Source organism: Muscardinus avellanarius (genome assembly GCF_963383645.1).
Source record: "Muscardinus avellanarius genome assembly, chromosome: 6".
In the NCBI taxonomy this organism is placed as follows: Eukaryota; Metazoa; Chordata; class Mammalia; order Rodentia; family Gliridae; genus Muscardinus; species Muscardinus avellanarius.
In genome coordinates, this window is record NC_137791.1 from 75,198,569 (window position 1) to 75,213,714 (window position 15,146).

The 15,146-nt window shown below is 42.8% G+C and overlaps 1 protein-coding gene across 1 annotated transcript in view; it reads right to left on the reverse strand.

The window, feature by feature from the left end:
- Positions 1-15,146, reverse strand: part of FRAS1 (Fraser extracellular matrix complex subunit 1) — a gene marked incomplete at its 3' end in the record, with an annotated part of 480,497 nt that overhangs the window by 215,244 nt on the left and 250,107 nt on the right. Inside the window, exons 16-18 of the mRNA XM_080697854.1 lie at positions 10,125-10,265; positions 8,142-8,282; positions 5,459-5,635 (exon numbers count right to left, since the gene is read on the reverse strand). Of these exons, the coding sequence (XP_080553980.1) occupies positions 5,459-5,635; positions 8,142-8,282; positions 10,125-10,265 (459 nt within the window). The remainder of the gene's footprint in view (positions 1-5,458; positions 5,636-8,141; positions 8,283-10,124; positions 10,266-15,146) is intronic.

Consider the following 15,146-nt stretch of genomic DNA (forward strand, 5'->3'; position numbering starts at 1 on the left):
TCTACAGAGACCTCAACTGAAAGCTAAGTCTTCAAAATAATCCAATCATTTAAAAGAATAAAAAAATCCTTCAAGTAGAGTAGAAGGAGGGTCTGAGAGTGAGTTGGGACATTTGACCTGATGCTACAAATATGAATGGGGAAGACAGAGCTCCAGGCCTTGTGTCCCAACCATCCTGCTAGGCACAGGCACACAGCCTGTCACTAAGTGACTCAGGGGGAACCAGGCACATGGATCATTAGGGGCACGGCCTCCTCGGAGTAGTGCAACAGAGAAGCCTCTACCCAGCTCATCCCTGGAGACCCTGTCTCATTTCAGAACTTGCAGAGGCCTGAAAAATAGTGGGCAAAGGCAGACAATGAAAGAAATACTTTACGGATGTTGCTTTGGAGGGCTTGAGTTTTCATTAATTTATTTAGTTTTATTGTGTTGTTTTTTTTAAAGAAAATTGAATCAGAGTTAGCGAACACTCTAAAGTTAAACAGGTAAAATCAACTCTGGAAGAAATTAATAAAATCCTTCTTTCAGCTAATAATCCTAAGTACAGATATTTAATAAACAGGCACAATTATTATTATTTTTTTGACTACCAAAAATGTCCCCATTTTATCTATTGCAATTCGTAACAGACCTTCTTGTGTATCAGCAATGCTAGCCACACTTTGAAAACACGGTGGCTCTGGCAAAAAGAAACAGAGCTCCGTCTTCTGAAGTGCCCAGCTCTTTTTCTGAGAACGCTCCAAAACACAAGATAAACACACCAGGGCGCTGGCTCCTTCTCTCCAAAATGCTTCAGTTTTTAAGCTACCTCAGCACATTCCTCTTCCCTAAGCACTATCTTGCCTAGAGCTTCACCATCTAAGAGTGAACCATGGGATTTAGTGCTGCTGTCATCCACTCCCTCACCCCCTCACGCCCTCCTTATTTGTTTCTCTCACTAGAATATACATTCCATGAGACAGGAATTTTCATGCAACTCATTCACTAATGCATTTCTGGTGCCTACAAATGCCTGGCACCCAAGAACTCAGTCAACATTTATGTACAGATAGCTCCTAATAATCACTTTTCTTTCTGGTCACTGTTAAGTGGAGATGTATATATATATATCTCCCTCCAATAACAGATTTTGCTCTTAAATCAAATATTTGAGTATTATTGATTTATTTGCACAATTATTCCAGAGTTTGTCATAAAGCTCAAAGTAAAATCCTTTCTGATAACTTCTGACATCTCGTCAGCCTCTGCGTAAATTGCTTCTTCCCATAATGCACCTGAATCTTGCTTTCATTAGCTGCAATAATATTCTAATCACTCTGTGTTGCAATCCTCAAGAAAGGGAGAAAGAGAAAACAGTTGTTATTCTCTTCCTTGTAGAAAAATATTTGAGATCAAAGGTGCTATATAAGAAACTGAATAGCATACACACCCGCACACACCCTTCCGACATTTTTAAATGCCCTGCAGAAACACCAGGGTATTTCAGGGAAGATGTATGAAAAAAGCACCGTGTAATCTCCCAGGACTCCCAGACCTGATTTCATGGACAACAATTCAGCGAATCGAAAATGGAACAGATGGTGGGAAGGAGGTTTCTCGAGATGCAAGATGAGTGACAGAAAAGACATCAATCAATACATCTGGTACTCAGGTAGTGCTGGAAACAATTGGTAGTCACGCTCAGTTTCCCAGCAGAATCTTGGGCAACTCAATTAACCTCTTTCTGCCACATTCTCATCACGTGCAAATTGAGTACAACAACCTACCTCGTGGAGCTTGCACAGGGATTTGCTAATAAATGTGAGCAGACAGCTATATGTGTGATACCTAATAATATTATGTTAACGAGCATAAAATCACGGGCTGCAAGGGACTCAAGAGGTCAATCCAGTCCTTTCACATCTGACCGCAATTAAGCCATTCCAGAGGGATTCCATACTAATCCTTTCTAAAAGGTGTTGTTTATATGCTCAGGAAATTCCCCTTTACCAAGGATGCTTTCTCAAACTTAAAATGCCCCCATTCTAAAGCATTAGTAGGCAGTGATTCTCCTCCCCTCTGTGGGAAGGTGGCTAGAAGCTGCTCCCCCTTTTGGGGTGCTAGGGGTTGAACAAGGGACATTCTACCTCTGAGCTCCACTCCCGGCCATCTTTTATTTTTCATTTTGAAACAGAGTCTAAGTTGCTGATGACCTTGCCAAGTTGCTGAGGCTGTCCTCAAATCTGCGATCCTTCTGGATCAGGCTCCCAAGTACTAGGATTATAGGTGTGCACCACCCAGCCCAGCAGCTGCCCCTTCAAAGTCTCATAGCATAGCCTGATGGTTACAAGCATGGATCCTGGACTCAGGCTGACTCAGGTTGGCCCACCATTCCACCCCACACTGGCTCTGCCACTGTGAGCAAGTTGCAGCCTCATCTTTCACAAGATCCAGTTTCCTCTCCTAGGATATAGATGTCCCACTGACCCCCAAAAGATGGGTACTAGGACTAAGTGATTAAAACAAGTAAGGTCCTTCTCGCTCTGCCTGGCTCATGGCAGGTACCAAATAAACAGTAATATTATTTTCTGGCTTGAATACTCTCAGTCACTAATTTTTATTTATGTATAGTTCTTTTAAAATGTTTTTGTTTCCTTCTTCTAAACTCAACACAAATTTTCCATTAAAAAAGATTGTTAATTTAGTGCACAAAATTGTAGGACGATGCTAATGGTGCTGAGTACTCTAGGAAGATTTTGTCCTGAATTTTTGAGAGCACTTTGTGTCTAGGGAAAGCCCAGAGTTGTTGGGCCATAGTGAGGACTCTCCTAGAGCTTCTCCAGCAACTGTAGTTTCAATCTGTGTGTGTCTCAGAAGCCAAGAGTCTCCCACGGCGTCTCTGAGTTCATGAGAAGAAGATCAGTAGAAGTCCTATCGTTCTGTGACTCCCATTCAAACCACATGCCCCACAGTCCAGGCTGTGTAAACCATGCAGACTAATTTCACTGTTGTCAACAAATCAAACCCATTTCTAGCCAGGTGTGATGGTGCGCACTCATAATCCCAGTAATTTAGGAGGCTGAGACGTGAGGATTACAGGTTCAAGGCCAGCCTCAGCAACTTAAGACTTCAGCAGCATAGCAGGAACATTTCAAAATAAAAAAAATAGAAAACAGGGTTCAATTCTCAGTACTAAACCAAACCAAACCAAACCAATGAGCAGAGGGACAGAGGGAGAAAAGAAAGAGGAAGAGGAGGAAGAGGAGGAGGAAGAGGAAGAAGAGGAGGAAGAGGAGGAAGAAGAGGGAGGGTGAAGAAGAAGAGGAAGACAGAAGGACTGGTAGTATAGCCCACTGGTACAATTGCCTCCCATACTTTACTGTTCCTTCTATTTTCTCCCTATATTTTCCCCACATCAAGAAGGACTAGGCACTGTAATTACTGTCTTTAGGGGACTTGGGACTTGCCAAGGGAACTTGTCTGATAAACCAGTTGAGAAGCAATGAAGCAGAGAGGGGAGAAGCGCCCTCCCCCCACCACCCAGCGGAATCTGTGACTCCCTAAGGAAGGGGCCATAGCCTCCTATACATTCCACAGCACCTAGAAGTTGAGAAGTGGCCAAAGTATGGGCAGAGTGCTGTTGGGAGTGTGCGCTGGGACAGTGCTGGGACTCAGAATCAGCAAAGATTCCGGTATGCCACAGGTGGTCACGGAACAGAGTCACAGGAAATTAAGGGACCACAGAGAATTTGGACAACGCATTCATGGGAGTGGAAGGCAGGAAGTCTGGAGAGCAGTGATCCTTCTGGGCACGGTGTAAACTCCCTGGAATCTGGTGCCTCCCAGGGAGCCGGGGAATTCTCCTGTATTGCTCCCATACCTGACTGACTGTGTGGACTGAGTCATACTTATGGAGGGTGGGGATGTTTAATTTACCAGCCACTTTTGCACTCCTAACCTTCTCTGATCCTGACAAAAAGCCAACGTGAAAGATAATTCTGTGTTCTGGTGCTGTGGAAGCTGGCGGGGGCTTTGAGTGTCTGGCCAAGGTCTCTGTTCCAATTCTGCATACTTCTTGCTACACCGCCGTATCACTCACTGTATCTGAATTCCTTTACCCTAGCTTTGAAAACCAGCCTTTCTGAGTGAGGATGTGTATGAGAGTGGAATTGAAGCCATTTTAATACGGGGGCTTATAGGAAACAACACTGAATCTGCAATATGCTTACAGTCATGCCACAAAAACAAACACTCAAAGCTTTGCATAGGAAAAGAGACTTAGAGATATGATGGCAAGCAGGTAAGGCCAACTGGGTTTAGGTGGTGGGTGGATTATTGTTCTATTTTTCCCTCCATTCATGTCTCCTTGAATAAATATAGATTATGTTTACAATAAAAATGCAAGATTAATCAATTATATTTTTCACATGCAACGAGAGTCAAATCATGGCAAGAGCAAGGCAGCGCCTCATCGGAGAATGAAAGGGCTCTCCCTGTCCCCAGGAGAACGCAGCCTTTCTTCATTCCCTCAGCCCCTCATAGACAAGAAACCAGGCTCAATCCCAGTGTCCTCGAAGTTCCCTGCAAGAGAAGGATAGGCCACCCTTCCTCCTTGCCTGCTTTGCCCAGCAGCACCCAGCACTCACAACACACAACACAGCCCTCCCCAGCAGAGTAGCAAGCTCCCTCTGGCCAGCAGCAGCTGACTCAGCTCAGTCAGGATGTCAGCATGCCACCAGATTTTGTGGATGAGATGCTAAGGCAATGGTGAGAACAACATCTAAACTTTGACATCGGTCCAGATTTTGCCCTGAAGGTACTGATTCCCATTCAGAAAATCAAATAAAAAAAATAATAAATGGAATCTTGCAATTAGTTCTGGGTCTTTCTCAGCTACTTGAACTAGTCTCTGAAAGATTTCTGTCTGGACCTTCTGAAAATGTAACTTGGGAGGGTTGGTAGCTCTTGAATGTCACCTGCTGTTCATAAAGGGAAGGAGGGAGGTCATTAGCAGGGCTGCTCTTCTGCATGCAGAGCTCCTGCTTCATCCACAAGCACCATGGACCATTTATTTCTTTTCTTTTCTTTCTTTCTTTCTTTCTTTCTTTCTTTCTTTCTTTCTTTCTTCTTTCTTTCTTTCTTTATTTATTTATTTATTTATTTTGTGATACTGGGGGTAGAATCCAGGGGCCTTATACCTCCAGGCTACAACTCCAGCCCTATTTTATATTTTATTTGGAAACAGAGTCTCACTAAGTTGCTGAGAGCCTCACTAAGTAGCTGAGGCTAGCTTCAAACCTGTGTGATCCTCCTGTCTCAGCCTCCCAAGTACTGGGATTACAAGCGTGCGCCACCACACCCAGCCATGGACCACTGCTTATGTGAAAGCAAAGGCCTTTCTGGCTAAGGCCCATCTCAGAATCTCTCAAGAGCTGATCCCAGAAGCCACCTACCAGTTCCTCATATCATGCTTACTCACCTTCGCACAATCCAGTGCTGTCCAAGTAAAAGTGGGCTCTACACTGGGACAGACACTCGCCGGAGGGGACGTGTGCTCCAGAAAGCCGCGCCACCTGCAGTCCTGCCTCCGGCTTTTTACACTCGGTGCAATGAGAGGGCTCGGGACCCACACAGGTCTGGCATGAGGCATGACAGGCTGCAAATAAAATACAGAAAACAATCCAATTATCAAACATATGTTGCAACCAACAACAAGTCCCTCCTGAAGTGAAAACCACTTAGAAAAGGTCACCAGATACATCCTTCCACACATGACTTTTCTATCATTCTATACCAAGCATGAGGGTGACAGTCATGTTTGTGAGAGGGAAAGTGAGGGTGGGGTAAGCAGTCACATTTCTCAGGGCCTATAAGGGCTGTCAGGCTGGATCACAAAGTCATCAGCAGACTGGACAATATTGGCTTGGCTCTCCAGAGAAGCGCATTCACTAAATGACGATTTAACATTATGCTCTCAGTTTTTATTGAAGATTTTTAGGCCATTACTGTATCTTTTGCAAAATGGTTGTTGTGTTACTACCTATTATGCCATCCATCACCCATAATAGAGAGGTCCAGGCAGCACATTCCTCTTAGGATCTGTCTGGGAAAGGCTGCCTTCCTAGACATGGAAGAGGCTTTGGACAGCAATGAAAATTTTATCATCAATCACAGTGTGCTGTTTTTCTTGATGACTGGTAAAGTCAAAGCCACACATTGTATTCAAACAATCTCATGCCCACTTTTTTATTTTTTATTTTTTGTACTATGGACTGAACTCAGGAGCATTCTATGTCCACGCTATGCCCCAGCCCTTTCTACTTTGTGTTTTTTGTTTTGTTTTGTTTTGTTTTGCGGGACCAGGGATGTAACCCATGGGCATTGTACTTCTGAGCTATACCTCCAGTCCTATTTTTTTTAGTCATTTTTTATTTTTTGAAACAGGGTTTCACTGAGTTGCAAATGGCCTTGCTAAGTAGCTGAGGATGTCTGTAAACTGCAATCCTCCAGTCTCTGCCTCCCAAATGCTGGGATTACGAGCATGTACCATCATTCCCAGCCCTTTCTATTTTTTTTATTTGAAACAGGGACTTATTAGTTGCTGAGAGTCTCACTAAATTGCTAAGGCTATCCTCAAACCTACAATCCTCTGGTCTCAGCCTCCCAAGTACTGGGTTCCAGGCGTGCACCAAACACCAGGCTATCATGCTCATATTTTGATAAAATTAACTATTGTTCTTTAAAAGGTTCTTCAAAGCTGGGCGTGGTTGCACACGCTTGTAATCCCCGCGCTTGGGAGGCTGAGACAGGAGGATAACGAAGGTTCGAAGCCAACCACGCTGGCTTAAGAGACCCTGTTTCCAAATTTAAAAAGTATAAAATAGATCTGGGAATATAGCCCAGAGGTAGAAGGGTTTCCAGGAACCCCAGTACCACCAGAAAAAAAAAAGGTTCTTCAATTTTTTTTAATGTTTTCTGAAGATTTTGTTTTAAATATATCTTTTTCTTTTAACTATTCTCAAACTCTTTTCAAAGTTATCCTATGTACAAATAAATATAAATTTGTTTCATTTAATTAAAGTGTTTACCTCTGGCATTCTAGTTTCAAAAGGCTCCAGTGCTACTGCTCTCCCAATGAGCTCAGAGCCTTTTTGGCAAATAGCAATTTAAGATTTTCCATTTTACTCAGCCCAGAGGCATTCTAGTGACTCTTAGTTTGCTCAGAGAATCATTAACAAAAATTTCTTCAGGGAAAAGCAAAATGAAGTCTAGATAACCATTAGCAATGCTGGGAGGGTAGAAAAAGAAGAAAATAAAACTTTTATTTTGTTTTAATGGATGGTAAAGAAAATAACATTCCCCAGAAGGATGGCCAGAAAAGCATGAACTTTGGCATGCCTTCATGATATTTTCATACATGATATTTTCAGAGTATCCCATCACAAAACTATCTTAATGAAAAACGAGGCAGGCATGGTGGCACATACCTACAATCCAGTATTTGGATGTCTCAGACAGGAGGATGTCAGGTTCAAGGCCAGCTGCAGCAGCTTAGTGAGACCCTGTTCCAATATGAAAAATAAAAAGGACTGAGGGTGTAGCTCAAAGGTAGAATGCTTCCATGTTCAGTCCTGAGTATGAAGGAAGGAAGAACAAAGGGAAGAAGGAAGGAGGGAGGGAAAATATACATACAATTGTTCCTTGGTATCTGCAGGGTATTGGCTTCAGGACCCCCACAGAACCCAAAATCTGTAGGTGATGAAGCCTCTCCTATAAAATAGTACAGTTTTTGCATACAGCCTTTACACAGCCTTCCCTGTACTTTAAATCATCTTTAGATTAATTATAGTGCTTAATACAATGCCTACATATCACTTCATTCCTACAGTCTCTACATAGTATACGAGCAATTCAAGTATGATGCAAATGCAAGTTGTGCTTTATAGAAATTTCTGGAATTAAACATAGGATATTTCACATCTGTGGTAGGTTGAATCTGTGAATGTGGAGCCTGTAAACATACAGAAGGCCTTACTGTGCATATAGCCAGACAAGGTACACTAGGGATGAAGGTGCTCTGGAAAGTGATATCACTGAGAAAAAGTCCACACATGTCCTCGTGATGGGACCTCTCTCAGCAACAACAATCATGCCAACGATACCTTTGCAGACCCCATGGTCTGGGTAGAAGCCCTCTCCACAGCTGGGCAGACAGTGGCCTTGGCGCAGAGCCTGGGGATGGACGCAGGCTGTACAGTGAGAAGCTGTGGGTCCGAAGCAGCTGGCACAAGAGTCATGACAAACTGAGGAAGAGAGTGACAAGGAGAAGCATGGGGGAGGTGACTACGAGCACAGGGTGTGCTGGAGAGCCCGGCTGGCACGCTCGGGCCCTCAGATGTCACACCACAGCAAGGGAAGAGACACGCCTGAGGGCAGTTGTACTGCCAGAACTCCCGCGAAGCCCCTCACCCACCCTTCATCTCCCTCCTACCTATTTATCAACTACCTTTACTTTGCATTTGCATTAAGTGCTTTATACAATCATCATCTCTAATCCTCATAATACAAAGTCAACATCATAACTATATTTTGCAGTTAGGGAAAATGAGGATTTGGGAATATTTTTTAAAAATGTGCCTGAGCTCACAGAGCTCATTCAGAGCAAGGCTGCAGTTTATTCTATCTAGATCTGAAGCCACAGGGCTTGAATGGAGAGTAGGGTGGCAAGTCTGTGGGTCTGGGCAGTAGAAGTGCTAGAATTCCAACAAGCGGGTCCACTAACTCATGCACACCCCTAACCCAGTCTGCTTCTCTCTGTTCCTACCTGCCTTGGCATTTGCACAGTGAGAAGTTGGAGTAAATGATAACTAAGGCACTTCTAGCATCTACATTCTAGGATTCTAGGAATTTCATTGTTACAGAAAAATAATCTGACAACTAATCTGAAAATGCCAATGTGTGGAACATGGCTCCCCTGCATTGGCCCCAGTGTCAACAGCAGGATGGCCCTGATTCTATGAGATGTAAGTAGGAGCGTGGCCTGGGCTAAGTCTTTGGCAGGATTCAGGCCAGTAGTGAAATCCAGAAAGAAAGATCTGGATGAGAGTGTTCAGAAGTGGGGTGGAGGAGTAGGGAGATAAGACGAGAGCCACAGGACTAGGAAACTGAAGGAAAGATGACCTCTGGGCACTAAAGAAGTTGGCAGAAAGCTGGTCAGGTGATGCACACCTGTAATCTCAAACACTTGGGAGGCTGAGGCAGGAGGATTGCAAGTTTGAAGCCAGCCTGAGCAACTTAGTGACACTGTCTTAAAGAAAAAATAAAAAGGGACTGAGGATGCAGCTCAATGATAAAGTCTCTCCCCCCTCCGGGGGGGGGGGGAGTTCAATTCCCAGTGTCATACCAAAACAAACAAACAAAAATGTTGGCAGACAAAGCAAAGTCGATAAGGAGAGGTGGGCAGACAGATCCAAACATCTAACAGACACTAAGCACAAGTGAGAATGTGTATGTACATTTCAGAAAGCAGGGACAATCAAGGTATCTCTGGCAACAACACATTCTTAGATGACTGTAATGAAAGATATAACTTAGAAATTTATAAAGTCTCAAATGGGGATGTTTCATAGTTTAGGTTATAGCAAGCAGTCTGAAAGAAACAATATGTAAGTAGCACATAAAAACAAAATTTCAGTGGATCCAGACTGTGGCTTTACTGGCTATTAAACTTGGTTTTCATTTTATTTTCTGGTGGTGTTGTAGTAGTCGATGTATGAGTTTATAAATGAAACGGAAGGAACAATTTTGTCATCACTAACCTTAGTGATAGTTTACAAGCACAGAGGGCTGTATGTTAAAAATGTTCTTGACATTTCAAATGAACCAAATACTCTGTTGGGATGATTGAAAGGTACAAGTTCTTCATTTAATCACCCCAGCCACTGAGAATCACCCGTATCTCCCACTCCAAACCAAATACACATAGGTTCTATAATAAGAAAAAAAAGCCATCCTTCTGATAATAACATTTTTCCCATCATACACATGAATTCTCAATGGGCAGTGTATGTATATCTTACAGAACAGTCAAACATGTATTAAATACTTTTTGATGATAATGGTGTCAATGAGGTGCCATCTCTTACCTTTGCATCTGCCGGTGGCATCAGCGTAGTATCCACCAGGGCACTGAGAAATGCATTTCCCATCATGCAACACCATCTTCTCAGTACAAGAAAGACATCTGGGACTATTGGGGCCACAACTCTTACACGATTGGTCACAAGCTGAAGGGGAGGAAAACCCATCAGAGAAAAGCAATCATGGTAACAGAGGCAGTCAACTCCAGTCTTTACAGTGGCCACGATAGGCATCAATAAAGCAATCTCATTCTCTGGCTGCTCCACAGAGGTCTGTTTCTTTGATTCCAAATTTCAAAGGACTCTGTGCTTTCTGTTTTCACAGTTGAAGGAGAATTGAAGAATTATTCATTGAGCTAAGCACAACAAATATTCTGAAGTGCACCCACCTGTGTATGCAGCTTAGTATGGGGTTTAAAATTTAAGTGGCCTTGGAGGTAGGGCTGCCAGATTCATCAAATAAAAATACCAGATGTCCAGTTGAATTTAAATTTGAATAATAATGAATAATTTTTAATTTTAAGCATGTACCAAGTATTCTTTATTTTACCCCACTTGAAAAAAGAATTTTAAAAATTCAGTTCTGCTAAGCAAGTTCAGGCCATTAAAACTATAGTGAAATTGTTGAACTACATTAAATTGTCTAGGACCTACTCATTTTGGGCGGTATCTATCCCCCAAAATACTTGTTAATGTCATTATCAGGTATTGTGGCAGGTGGTAGAGAGACAAGAATCAAATCAACTTAGTCTCCAGTTTATAGTCTAATACAGGAAAAGAAAAGAGATATTAGGAATATTAAAGATGTCATTTAAACCAGTTCATACAGGCACAATCATTTTACAAAACAGTAGGGCCACAGCCAGATTACGGGACCAACCTGGGTGTCTGTCAACAGATGAATAGATTTGAAAAAACAAAGTACATATACATGATGGAGCTTTATTCAGTCATAAAGAAGAAAAAACTAAATGTCATTTTTAGGAGAGTGGCTAGAACTAGAGAACAGTATACTGAGTGAGATTCAGCCAGTCTCAGAAAACCAAGGGTCATATGTATTTTTCTTATATATGGAAGCTAGAAAGAAAACGAGACAAAATGGACTTCATGAAAATAAGGGGAGAGAGAGAGAGAGAGAGAGAGAGAGAGAGAGAGAGAGAGAGAGAGAGAGAGACCAGTAGAATAGTGGAAGGGGATTGGAGGAGAGAAGAGGGGAGGGGGAAGAGGAGGCTTGAGGAAGGAAACAGATAAGTAATGTTTTATACACATATGAAGGCAAATTTCACATATGAAATTCACATATGAATACCAATTTCACTAGCATGTATGTGAATGGAGAAGGGGGTAGTGGAGAGGGGTGCAGAGGAGAGCATACCAAGAGATGTCATGTGCATTTATGAATGTATCACTTTGAATTTCACTATAATGCATAATTACACTGTGCCATCAGAAATGGTGGCGCATGCCTGTAATTCTAGTACTTGGGAGGCTGAGATCAGAGGATCTCAGTTTTGCAGACAGCCTCAGCAATGTAGTGAGACTCAGCAACCTAGCAAGGGCCTGTCTCAAAATAAAATATAAAATAGAGCAGGGGAAGGCCGGGCGTGGTGGCGCACGCTTGTAATCCCCGCACTTGGGAGGCAGAGACAGGAGGATCGCGCAGGTTCGAAGCCAGCCGCGCGCGCTGGCTTAGGAGACCCTGTTTCAAAATAAAAATGTTAAAATAGGTCTGGGAGTGTAGCCCGGAGGTAGAAGGGCTTCCAGGAACCCCAGTACCACCAAAAACAACAACAACAACAACAACAAATAGAGCAGGGGATGTAGCTCAGAGGTAGAATGACCCTGAGTTCAGTCTCCAGTAATAGATATAAGGTTAAAAAAATGAAGGGAGAAAAAGGAGGAAAAAAGAAAGAAAAATGAAGTAGTAATGGTAAAAGAAGGTCTCAGAGAAGTGGCCCTGGAGCATTTTCTTTGAAAGTGAATCAGTCCAAGCCAGGCTGATGGGAAGGCGGCACTCAGGCTGAAATAACACGATAGGCCAGGCTCAGACATGGATGAGCAGTTCCATTCAACTAGAACTGTCAGAAGAGCCAGATTATGGAAACCTGTAGTCGCATTCTGCTGTCTAGGTTCTCATCCTGTGGAGGTCATTCCCATTTAATATTTATCTTAAAGTCAAACTGAACTGGCCAATGCCTAGATTCTCACCCTTGGAAGGCACTGAGGGCTGCTACAATTTTAAACACAGTGGAAACACTGTCATATCTATGGACAAAGAAGATCACTTTGGCTTCAGCTTGGAGGGGTGAGGAAGGAGAGTTGGGGGCTCAGCTGGAATATCATGGCAATGTGCATGGAACAAGATGATGAGGGGTTGAATCAAGCTGCGAAGGAGGTGATAGATTTGAGAGCAGCGAGAGAGAAAATGTCTCCAAGGGGCTTCCAGGACTCCGTTTTGGGGAACAAATGAAACCACTCACAGAAGGTAAGGAAAGTTGGGGGGGGGGTTATGATGAGCACAGTTTGGGATGTATGTAGTCCAAAAAAGAGTCTGATTTACAGATCTGGAGTGAGTGTGCACACAAGAGACAGCTGAAGGTCATCACATAGAAGTAGTTGTTGAGATCAGGAATTGGTTGATCGGGTAAGGGCTAATTGAGTGATGTGTGCAGATATGCCTCTACCATCTTATACTCCATTAAGATGTATGACCACAGTGCACCAATAAAATAAATAAATAAAATAAAATATCAAAAAATTTGAAAAAGAATTAGCTGATTTATTCAGGTAAATCACGCAGGATAAAAAAGACAAAGGCAAGAACCTGGGGAATAACAATATCTAACAACAACAAAAAAAGAAGCAAAAGTGACCAAGGAGAAATAAGCCAATGGTAGAAGACAAAAAAAGAAGCATAGTAACTAAGAAGCCACTGAAGGAAGAAGTTTCCAGAAGGAAGTTATTAACAGGTATAATAAATTATGTCTTAAGAGGCTTCATTACATTTAGAAATGGGCTATGAGCTAGATGTGGTGGTTCATGCCTTTAATCTCAGTATTTGGGAGGTGGAGACAGGAGGGTGGCAGATTCAAGGCCAGTTTCAGCAACTTAGCAAAACCATGTTTCAAAATAATAAATAAAATAGGGCTGGGGGCTCAGAAGTAGAATGCCCCTGGGTTCAATCCCCAGTGCCTCACAAACAAAGGAGGAGGAGGAGAGGGAGAAGGAGGAGGAGAGGGAGAAGGAGGAGGAGGAGAGGGAGAAGGAGGAGGAGGAGAGGGAGAAGGAGGAGGAGGAGGAGGAAGAAGAAGAGGAGGAGGAGGAAGAAGAAGAGGAGGAGGAAGAAGAGGAGTAGGAACAAGAGAAAGAGGAGGAGGAGGAGTAAAAATTGGGCTATGGGTGACCTGTGTCACACATTTAAGTTGAGTCACTGGACAGAGCAGAAATGAAGGCTATGACTATGAACTGTTCCTCTAAAGGCCCCTGACTGTGGATGAAAAGGTACAGGAAAAAATAAATATAAGAACAAGGAGTTATTTTTTTACTTTAATGATAACTAATTTTTTATTTAAATTTTTTTTTTTTTTTTGCAGGTCTGAGGATGGAATCCAGGGGCATTCAATCTCTGAGCTACAACCACCGCCCTATTTTTACTCTTTAATTTGAAACAGGGTCTCACTAAGTTGCGGAGGGCCTCACTAAGTAGCTGAGGCTGTTCGCGAATCGCGATCCTCCAGTCTCAGCCTCCCGAATGATGGGATTACAAGCGTGTGCCACCACACCTGGCTTATTTAATTTTAATTTAAAATTTTTTTGCGGATCTTAGGATGGAATCCAGGGGCATTCAACCTCTGAGCTACACCCCCTGCCCTATTTTTACTCTTTAATTTGAAACAGGGTCTCACTAATTGCGGAGGGCCTCACTAAGTAGCGGAGGCTGTCCAAGAACTGCGATCCTCCTGTCTCAGCCTCCCAAACACTGGGACTACGAGCGTGTGTTACCCCTCCTGGCTTTTGAGAACTGTTTTTAAATGAGAAATGACCAATAATGCCATCATCTATCAAACATTATGAGACACATCCAAAGCATACTTAGGGAAAAATGTGGAAATTTAAATGTGATGATAAGAAAGATGTCTTTTTCCTCCAAACTAATTATAACTGCAACACAATATCAACAAAAATTCTAGTTGAATTTCCTTAGGAACCAAATAAATATACTCTAACATCCATGATAAACATTCTCTAATTTGGAAAGTTCGAGGCATATATGGACCTTGAAAATCAAGTGTTCTTTAAAAGAGAAGTCTAAATGATCGGTGAAAGTATACGAAGGGTGGAGTGGGGTTGTGCACTGAAATATGCAGGCGGGTGTGCTGGCCTTGGTGAAAGCAGAAAAGGGCCCACGGTGCATGAGTGAGTAGAAGGAGGTGTGGAGGAGTGCAGCTCCAGGCAGGTCTGTGTCTGGATCTACTCCATGCGCACTGGCTAACTTCTTTAAAAACAAGCCAAGCAACCTTCTCTACGCTCCCGAGAATCAGTGTTTCAGGACTATTATTTCAAGAACTTGTGAGAAAAGATGCAAGGTGAAGAGCCAGATGTTCCATCCATTCTGCTGGGGGATGAATTCAGCATCTGTCTAGAAGTGAATGGAGTGCGGAAAGAGAATGTCAGCCAGAGGGCCGCAGTGTCAGAGGAAAAGGAAACCTTCCCTCAGCTCCTGAACACAAGGGAGAAACAAAAATGCATCTGAAAAGCACTCTTCCCTCCCAGCCCCCACAGGAGCTCCTGAAATTCCAAATTCCAGCACAGTCATGTCAACAGAACTGACAAATATGTAAGTGAAAAAGAGAATTGCAGAACTGTTCTTAATGAGAAGTGACTGATATTGACATCATATATCAAACATTGTAAGACACATCCAACGCATACTTAGGGGATAACTTGGAAACCTAAATGTGATGATAAGGAAGATGTCTTTTTCCTCCAAGTTAATTATAACTGCAACACAATATCAATAAAATTGTA